The following is a 10,149-nucleotide window of genomic DNA, read 5'->3' on the forward strand; positions in this document are numbered from 1 at the left end:
AGGAGATATCTCCTGGAGGGAGGATGGGTCCTGGAAGAGCTAAAGAACACTGCCCCAGCTGGTTTAACAGCTGGGTCATGAACAGGAGATATCTCCCCAGAGATAAGGATCACTGCCCCAGCTGGTTTAACAGCTGGGTCATGAACAGGAGATATCTCCAGAGAGATAAGGATCACTGTCCCAGCTGGTTTAACAGCTGGGTCATGAACAGGAGATATCTCCAGAGAGATAAGGATCACTGCCCCAGCTGGTTTAACAGCTGGGTCATGAACAGGAGATATCTCCAGAGAGATAAGGATCACTGCCCCAGCTGGTTTAACAGCTGGGTCATGAACAGGAGATATCTCCCCAGAGATAAGGATCCCTGCCCCAGCTGGTTTAACAGCTGTCCATTAACAGGGGATATCCCCCTAGAATTATGAGGGATGGGTTGTGGAAGAGATAAAGGTCAGTGTCCCGCCTGGTTTTGCAAATGGGAATGGAATGGGATGGAATGGAATGGGATAGGATGGAATGGGATGGAATGGAATGGGATAGGATGGAATGGAATGGAATGGAATGGAATGGAATAGAATAGAATAGAATAGAATAGAATAGAATAGAATAGAATAGAATAGAATAGAATAGAATAGAATAGAAAAAAAAAGAAAGAAAAAGAAAAAGAAAAAGAAAAAGAAAAAGAAAAAGAAAAAGAAAAAGAAAAAGAAAAAGAAAAAGAAAATAGAATGCTGGTTCCATCCTGCATTGCAGCCCAAGTCACAGGGTCCCCTCGTGCCTCAGCCCAGTGTGGGATAGGTGGAACTGGGGCTGTGTGTGGGGGAACTCGGTGCTGACCTGCTAAGGAGGAGGTGTCCACCCCTGGCAGTGTCCAAGGCCAGGCTGGACAGGGCTTGGAGGGCCCTGGGATGGGGGGAGGTGTCCCTGCCCATGGCAGGAGGAGGAATTGGATCATCTTTGAGCTTCTTTCCAAGCCAACCCATTCCATGATTTTCTGAAGGGCCTGGCACCAGTGAGGAGAGGGGACCCGGGGGTCCAGGTGAGCGCCGTGTCCATCCAGCGATGTCCTGCACTCGCCTGCCCCTGGAGTGCTCTAACCAAACCTTTCCCTTGCAGAACTTCGCTCCTGAGGTCCCGGCCCCGGATGGTTCTCCCGGTCCAAAGCCTCGTGTGCCTCGCTGCCTTTGGCCTGGCCCTGCCCCTGGCCATCAGCCTCTTCCCGCAGATGTCCGAGGTCAGTGAGTGTCCGGGGGGTCTCACAGGGTGACAAACCACGGCCTCTTGGCCTTCCTGGATAACTGTCCCACTCCTGGACACAGCTGGTTTCAATATTCCTCTCCTGAGCAGCGCAGCTTCACCAGGCAGGTGAAGGCTCCTGTCCCTCACCGTGGGGTTTCCTTGGAGTTAAAATATTGAATCCAAGCTCTGTCCACGAGGCCAAGAGCCTGGACCAGCCATCGGAGGGGGATGTTCTTCCCCAGAGCTTCTCTGAGGGCTTTTGCTTTTTCATCTCCTGGGAAGACCCAGCCTGGGGGTGAACGAAGGAAAGCCAGCCAAGGAAACAGGGAATGACCAATGAAATCACTCAGACCAGTTCAGCTGAACTATTTGCTTGAGTGGATCTATTTCTAAGTCATTAATTTTGGTGATTGGAGCTTTTCCTGGTTGTAAATCTGTGCATTTCCAGAGAAGGTCTCCATTCCTAAGGGAGAAAACCTCTGTCAAACAAGGACTCTCTCCCAAGGAGCTTTTTGTGTCAGCTGCAGGAACTGATCAGGACTTTGGATCTCTGTCTGCAGGTTAATTCAGATTTTTTCAGCCTGGATGGGTTTTTCCATGACTTCCAGCCAGGGAATCTTGCTGTACACTTGTGTGCTGACTGACAAACGTGTTGGGAATTCTCTGTTGTCCTTCTTGCTGTCTCCAGGCTGAGAGAAAACTGTCCCCTCTCTCTAAGAACCTGAATTTATCTCAATCTTGGAGCCTCTTGCTAAAAGACGTGTTTGCTGAAGCTTTAATGATTCATATGGCTCTTCCTTAAACTTTTTCTAATTAGTCAACATCGTTTTTGGAGCCCTTCCATGAGGAGCAGACACAGCATTGCAGTCAGAAGCTGCACAAGCCCCAGTTGCAGGAGCAATGTGATTTCCCTGCCTCTCCTGGGCTCTGTGCATCCCCGGAGCCTGGCAGTGCTTTTGGCAGGAGCTCAGCCTCAGCTCCCCGGCCATCAGCTCCGTGCTCTGATCCCAAATTCTGCTCCCAGCTCTGCTGCGGAAAGGCTGAGCAGCATTTCCAGGACTCACACCTGCTCAAGGTAGAGCCTGGAGCACGTCCAGCCTGCCCCTGTGTGGGCACACAGCATCCCTTCTGCTCCTGTTCCAGAGGATCACTGAGTTTTTAAGGCTGCAAAAGCCCTCTGAGGTCATGGAGTCCAACTGTTCCCTGGCACTGCCAGGGCCACCACTGGCCGTGTCCCCAAGTGCCACATCCCCAGGGCTTGGAAGTCCCTGCAGGGATGGGGACTCCACCCCTGTTCCGGGCAGCACCTCCCAATGCCTCACCACCATTCCCAGGAAGAATTCTTTCCTAATATCTGCTTTAAATCTTCCCTAGTGCAATTTTCCTGGAAATTTTCAATTCAGTCCCTATTTCCGGGAATAATCTTTCAGGATAATCAGGGAAGAAAGAGCACAGCAGGTACCAACAACCTAATTTATCCGAAAGGTGACATTGCCACTGTTTCTCCAGAATCCTGGAATTCCGAAGTGGTTTGGGTTGGAAAGACCTTCAAGACCCTCTCGTTTCGTGCCATGACAGGGACACCTCCCACTGGAATTGTGGCACATAATTTCTCCTGTGCAGTATCTGACATTCCAGCAGGGAGAAATCTCATTGATTTCAGCAGCTGAATGAATTCTAACCCACAGGGAAAACTGAGGACTGAGTTTGCCTCCAAGAATACTGGGATTTCAGGCACCAGTCAGGGAAGGGAGTGACCTTCTGAAGGCAGCTGAGATGTTCTCGGCAGTGTAAACATGAATCAGCGCTGAGCAGGGATCAGGCAGGATGCCGTGAGCTGCCCACGTGTCCTGCCAGGGAAAAGAAACCTTCCCAGAGCCTGCCTGAGCTCTGCCTGCTGGGATCCAGCTCTGCTCCATGGGATGGGAGCCCTGCACAGCTGGATCCCACATCTGCTCACACCACGGGGTCAGGGGCTCCACGGGCAGCCAGGGCTGGTCAGTCACGGAATCCCAGAGTGGTTTGGATCAGGAGGGAGCCCAGATCCCACCCAGAGCCACCCCAAACATGGGCAGGGACACCTCCCGCTGTCCCAGGTGGATCCAACCTGGCCTTGGGCACTGCCAGGGATCCAGGGGCAGCCACAGCAAATCTGGGAATTGCAGCCCAGCCCCTCTCCACCCTCCCAGGCAGGAATTCCTTCCCAAGATCCCAGCCCAATGTCCCCTTTCCCAGTGGAAGCCATTCCCTGTGTCCTGTCCCTCCCTGCCTTGTCCCCAGTCCCTCTCCAGCTCTCCTGGAGCCCCCTCAGGGACTCTGAGGATTCCTTGGAATTTTCCCTTCTCCAGGGAAACATTCCCAGCTCTCCCAGCTGACTTTCCATAATGTTTGCATTTTCTATAAACATGTGAGTGTTTATGAAGGTTGTTCCCCTCATTCTCCAAAATGTCTTTGGAGGTTTCTGTGGTGATGCTCAAGGGACCAAAATGAGTGTTTACCTGGAAAAATCCCTCTGGATCCATCTCTGGATGGGGAATCCAAGTCTCCTTGCAGGGAGTGTTCTCAAAAGCTGTGAATTTTTGGGCACTCATCATCAGACCATGAACTTCAACGGCTGGGCTCGGAGTCTTTTCCAACCTGAATGATTCCATGTTGTCAAACAGGGAATTGAGAGGTGTTTAAACACCCATCTGTGTGCAGGTGGGAATGTCTCTGCTTTTCCCATGGACTCAGCAGGACAGGACCATGCTATTGTACCAAGAGCTACGGCGACCAGATTGGCACCGAGTTGTAGGGGACGTGTTCTCTTCCCAAAAAAAGGCAGGAATTGTGAGGGAGCCAAATTCTGCCCTTCATCGCTCGCTCACAACCTTGTGTCAATCAGGGAGCAAACACAGAGGCTGAGGGGTCAGTCAGGGCGAGTTTTGGGCCAGGAGTTTGCATGGACACCTTTGATCCTCTCTCCTAAGGGGGCTCGAACTCACCATTGGTTTTCCAGCAGAACTGAAGGAATAGGTTTTGCAATAGGTTTAAAAAATGTGCTGGATAAATGCAGCCTCCTTGTCCCACCAGTAGGAACTCCAGTGAAATCAGAGCTCAGCTCTGGCTGCAGAGGCACCAATGTCAGAGAAAGGGAATTCTGGAGGCGCGCGACCTCCACGTGCTGGGAAGGTTAATGCACCCTGAGCCTTTTTTTTTTTGGGTTGATATCCAGCCCCGGGTTTTGTAGGGATGAAATTCCACTTGGATTTCTGCAGCGGTGCTCCAGAATCACAGCTCGTTTCTAGGTATTATGGCTCTAAAGAGCACATTATAAAAATAAACCCCTCGTATCAGCCATGAAACCATGGATCCTTGGGAATACTCACGCTGGAGCTGCTGAGAAACGTTCTTGTCATCCCAGGATAGTGTTAACTGTGGTACCTAAACCCATCAATATGCATTGAGTAATTCACTGCTGTTAAGTTTAGGAGAAACATGTAGTTAATGCATTTAGCCCACAACCTCCAACTGCCTCCCATGCCCCCCGGGGAATCTCTTCCCTCTCCCAATCCCGCAGCATCCCCACTGACAACTCCTACTCAGCTATGCACTGCCAATGGAAACAGCTGTGACAGCTCCAAACCGAAAATGGGACTTGTGCAAATGAAATTCAGTGTAGCAGCAGAAGAAAGAACCACGGGGTTGCTCCTCTGCTTTCCTGCCCCGTGGGCCCTGCTCCTCCAGGTCGTTCCTTCAGCTCCACGAGGAGCTGGTGGCACCCTGTGCCTGGTGGGATCATGGGGATGGGGATGGACGGGGCCGGGTGAGAGATGGAGAAATGGAGCTGGAGAATGGCAGAGAAACCTTCCACCACCACCTGAGAGCTCCTGCTCTCACCTGGGGGAGGTTTAAAGGGCATTTTTTGGGTGATGCTCGACGAGAACCGAGGCGTCTTCTGGAATGAGGCTGATTTCAGCCTTTCCTTAAAAAATAATCTTCCCTTTGGATCTCCAGGACAAGGGGAATAAACAGCCTAAAATCCAAGGCTGAGCTATTGTTTTCCAATCTGTTTTAGCCTTCATCTTGTTGGCAGGCTGCTTTAGAAAAGCAAAAGGTTAATGAGCCAATGTGCAGTGGGATTATTGCAGTAAAGATGACAGTGAACCAGTAATTACTAATTAAATGCAGTTTAACAGGAGGAACAAGTGAAATCTCCTCTTCACCAACTGTCAATAATTAGCAGATTTGGTGAGGTTGAAATGTGTCCACAGTTAAAAGGCTGATTTTTTAATGAAATGGCACTTGACAAAAGAGCTGTGTGGAGGTCACAGCCATAGCCCTCGAGACGCTTCCCCATTCCATACTTAGGAGGGAAATCAGATGCAATCCAGCAGGGGGTCCCCATGGAACCATCCCTCCCTTGGGATTGCTTTGCACGGAGGAGGGGGAGGGGAGCAGGAGGGATTCTCTGCAGTAATTTTGTCCAAGTTGGATGAGAAGCTAGGGAAGGAATTTGCCAGCTGCCATGGGGAAAAAAAAATGTTTGAGAAGTGAGAAGTTCTGCTTTGCTTCTGGGGCTGGGGAACGGTTTCCTGGGAGTCTGGGAACCCTTGGGATGGAGGCTGGGCTTGGAAGGAGATGCTCTCAGCAAACAAGTGGCACGAGGTCCTGAAGGGCTGGCAGGAGGCTGGAAGTGTCTCCCAAAAACTGCAGAGGATTCGAGCTGTGCCTCAGATGGTTTCCTCCTGCTCCACGGTGGCTTCGGCAGCACCGAGAGGTTCATCTGAGGTTCTTCTCCTGAGTGCTGACCCAGCTTATCTTCTAGTTTATCTTCTGGTTTATCTTCTGGTTCAGGTTTATCTTCTGGTTTATCTTCTGGTTTATATTCTGGTTCATCTTCTGGTTTAGGTTTATCTTCTGGTTTATCTTCTGGTTCAGGTTTATCTTCTGGTTTAGGTTTATATTCTGCCTCATCTTCTGGTTTATATTTTGGTTTATCTTCTCCCTCATCTTCTGGTTTATCTTCTGGTTGTGGTTCATCTTCTGGTTTACCTTCTGGTTTATTTTCTGGTTCAGGTTTATCTTCGGGTTTATCTTCTGGTTTATCTTCTGGTTCAGGTTTATCTTCTGGTTTAGGTTTATCTTCTGGTTCAGGTTTATCTTCTGGTTTAGGTTTATCTTCTGGTTCAGGTTTATCTTCTGGTTTATCTTCTGGTTTATATTCTGGTTCATCTTCTGGTTTAGGTTTATCTTCTGGTTTATCTTCTGGTTCAGGTTTATCTTCTGGTTTAGGTTTACCTTCTGGCTTATCTTTGGGTTTATCTTCTGCCTCATCTTCTGGTTTATATTTTGGTTTATCTTCTCCCTCATCTTCTGGTTTATCTTCTGGTTTATATTTTGGTTTATGTTCTGGTTTATCTTCTTGCCTTTCCCTTGCTGACAAAGGCAGGAGTGTTTTGTTCTCCATGTGAACCTCAAGTGAAGAGGTGACCCGGGGGGGGGTTTAATGCCCATGAAATTATTGATTTGATCAGAACCCCCAGGATTTACATGACAGTGAGGGGCTGGACACTGACACCATTCAAGTAGGATTGAGGGAAAGTCTGAACTATCTGGGAAAGTGCTGAGCCCCTTTCTGGCCTTCAGATGAAGGGTGGTGGTGTTTCATGAGGCTTCTGGTGTTCCTTGGTGGGGATGGACTCGTTCCTTTCAGAGGCTGGAGGATGAGGAGCCCTTCCAGAGCATCGTGCTGCCCTGGCAGAGCGGGTTGGTGGGACAGGAGGTGACATCTGGGGACAGCAGGGTGGTGCTGCCATGGCTGCACGCAGGGGTTGCACAGAACTCCAGTGGAAGTTCCCAGCCCATCTTTGATAGGAAGTTGTGGAAGAAGGAGAAGAAGAGGAAGAAGGTGAAGAGGAAGAAGGGGGAAAAAGGGAAGAAGGGGAATAAGGGGAAGAGGAGGAAGGGGGAAAAGGGGAAGAAGGAGAAGAAGGGGAAGAGGAAGAAGAGGAAGAAGGGGAAGAAGGGGAAGAAGGGGAAGAAGAGGAAGAAGGAGAAGAAGGAGAAGAAGGGGAAGAAGAGGAAGAAGAGGAAGAAGGAGAAGAAGGGGAAGAAGGGGAAGAAGGAGAAGAAGGAGAAGAAGGGGAAGAAGGAGAAGAAGGAGAAGAAGGAGAAGAAGGGGAAGAAAACGAAGAAGGGGAAGAGGAAGAAGGGGAAGAAGGGGAAGAAGAGAAGAGGAAGGCTCTGGCCTTCAGGGGCTCCACCACCACTGCTCAGGAGCCCCTGGGACACCTCGGGGTGGTTCCGTCTCCCCCTGCTCCACCCTTGTGGGTGATCCTTGGGCTCGGTGGCTCCTCGGGGCCAGGCAAGGCCAGGAGTGAGCAGAGTCCCGCTGCCTTTGGGGCTGTGCTTTGTTCTCCTCCCCGTCCCCCAGCTTTGATTTGTGACCCAGCTCTTTCTGACGGCCACTCCTGGCCACGCTCCTTTGTTCCCCCGCTCCAAGGTGCTGAACTTTTTCCAGAACCTTAAAAAAAAAACCCCAACCTGGAGCAGCAGGGCTGGGTGGTGCTGGGCAGCAGGGCCTGACCAGAGCTGTTTTTGTGGTCAGCGGGGTGGGAGTGGGAGCAGGGACCCCTCAGGAGCGCCCAGGGGCTGCGGCAGCCGTGTCAGACAGGATCTGGTTTCATGTTTATACCCCTGGCCCTGGGAGACAGGTTCAAGTATGTAAACTATCCCCCTGCGAGCACAGGCTGCTGCAGGTGTGTGGGTGCTGGTGGGCATAAAAAAACATTCCTGACACCAGCTCTTTTGAGGAGTCTTCACCTCCTGATGGCTATAAGCCATTAGGACTCAAAAGAAAGAGCTGACATCCGACAAGTCCGGATAAACAGCTAAACATTAACCCTTAAAGTGGCCCGAAAAACGGACTTAAAAGGCTCTTTGTGGAAAGAAGCAATTTTTTTTTTTTTGGTGGGGTCTGTTAATTGCTGTCTTTCTTCAGGACACCTTTCAGCAGCACCTACTATAAACACAAGGGCTCCTCCCCGGGATTCCTGCACTGCCAGGACCATTCCTGAGCCCTCCGCTGGCTCCTTGGCTCTGCTGCTTTATTCTGGGCCAGAAAAATCTCTTCTGAACACCCTGGGAATCCTGGAATACCCTGAGCTGGAATGGCGAATGATCCACAAGGAGCCCGGGATTCCTGCACTGCCAGGACCATTCCTGAGCCCTCCGCTGGCTCCTTGGCTCTGCTGCTTTATTCTGGGCCAGAAAAATCTCTTCTGAACACCCTGGGAATCCTGGAATACCCTGAGCTGGAATGGCGAATGATCCACAAGGAGTCATTAAATCACAAATAATAACTTTAATGTCATCAAACCCAACCATTTGTGGTCAGGGGATTCTTTTTTTGGTTCACCCCCAGATCTTCCCTGCCCGTTTCCTACCTTACCCCTCTCCTGTCACACAGGGTTGGATTTGTGCTTTTTTTGGTGTATTTTGGAGTTGTTTTGGCTCACCTGGAGCAGCTCTGACTACTCCAAGAGGTGCAGGATGCAAAGGAAGGGGCTCAGTTGTCCAGACTTGCCTGCTTAGGGCTGAGAATGCCTTATTAATCACATCTCACATATATAATTATCTGTAATTGCTTTTTAAATTTCCTGTTCCTAGTGAGGCTGGTGGTCTGCGAGAGAAGGAAGCGTGCTGGAGGTTGGGAACCTGAGGAATTTGCTCAGCTTCCCTAAAGCACCAGGGGCATCCCTAAATCCCTCTGTTCCATCGTGCTCTTCCTCCTGAACAGCAGGAGAATTCACGGGTCCATGTCTTCAGCAAAGAACAACAAATTCTTTCTTCCTTGACAGAGCTGCTTGAGGAATTCCTGCTGGAATGGACCTGAGAGCTCATTTTCATCCAAAGGGAAACTTTGTAATAATGTCCACATTCAAAAGTAGTTTGTTGGGTTGTTTTTTTTTTTGTCTTCTAAGGAAGGAGAAACTTGGAGTGTCCCTGTAGGTGCTTTTCAATCCAGCAAGGATCAGGAATCATAACCAAACTCTGCAATTTTGGGAGTTCTCAAGGCCGTATTTGGAGTCATCATTTCGGTTGGTGACTTTTCCACCAATCCACAGGCTCGGATGTTCCATAAAAAATTGGTCCCTGTAATGGAATGGTTCTTCCAGGGAGAATTTTCTTCAGCCTTCTCCTGAGGAAGGTCCTGGTGAGGCCACGAGCCCTGAGGTCATCTCAGAGCTGCTTCTGTACCAGCTCAGATGTTTCTGGAACTGCTGTGGGAATGAATTTGCTGTGGTAAATTCAGATTTATCCCTTGAGCACCCATCCCAGCCTCTCCCACCCATCCCAGCCTCTCCTACACTGAGCAAACCTCCAGAGCAGAGAGGTGCAGGAGTTTTGTGGGGTAGGACGGACGGAGACGAGAGAGCTCTGAAGTTAGGGTTTGGAATTTGTGGTTTATGGCAAAGGGTGTGGGTGCAAGGGACCTGACTGGAACTGCCAGGCACAGCTTGGAGCAGGCACCAGAGAGCAGGAGAGGAAGAGGAAGAGAGCGAGGTTCCCGTTACAATACAATAAATCTGTGCTGAATGTTCTCATTTTCACTGACCAATCTAATACAAAATGCAAATCCTACAGCATGTACACACAGCCTGTAAGAATCATTACACTGCCACGCTGTGTTACGTTTTAAACCCTAAAAACTCCTCTGTGACCCTTCTGCCAGGCTGGCAGGGTCTGCTCTGACCCTGGAGCTGTGTGCAGGCAGAGGGAATTGTTCAGTCCAGAGGGGATCACTTCCAGCTGCCCACACTGTTGTTTTCAGCTGTTCAGTAACTGAGGTTTGCTATCTTGGAGATTGCTTTCCAATCTCAATTATAGTTTCCATATTCTCCAAATCTTTTGCCAGGCAATCATGTTTAT

General features: G+C 50.0%; 1 protein-coding gene across 1 annotated transcript in view; it reads left to right on the top strand.

Annotated features, from left to right (window-relative positions):
- The window catches only part of SFXN5 (sideroflexin 5), a 95,167-nt gene that overhangs the window by 83,810 nt on the left and 1,208 nt on the right, over positions 1-10,149 (top strand). Inside the window, exon 12 of the mRNA XM_062493242.1 lies at positions 1,114-1,231. Coding sequence (XP_062349226.1) covers positions 1,114-1,231 — 118 coding nt within the window. The remainder of the gene's footprint in view (positions 1-1,113; positions 1,232-10,149) is intronic.

This window comes from Cinclus cinclus, chromosome 5 (genome assembly GCF_963662255.1).
Source record: "Cinclus cinclus chromosome 5, bCinCin1.1, whole genome shotgun sequence".
In the NCBI taxonomy this organism is placed as follows: Eukaryota; Metazoa; Chordata; class Aves; order Passeriformes; family Cinclidae; genus Cinclus; species Cinclus cinclus.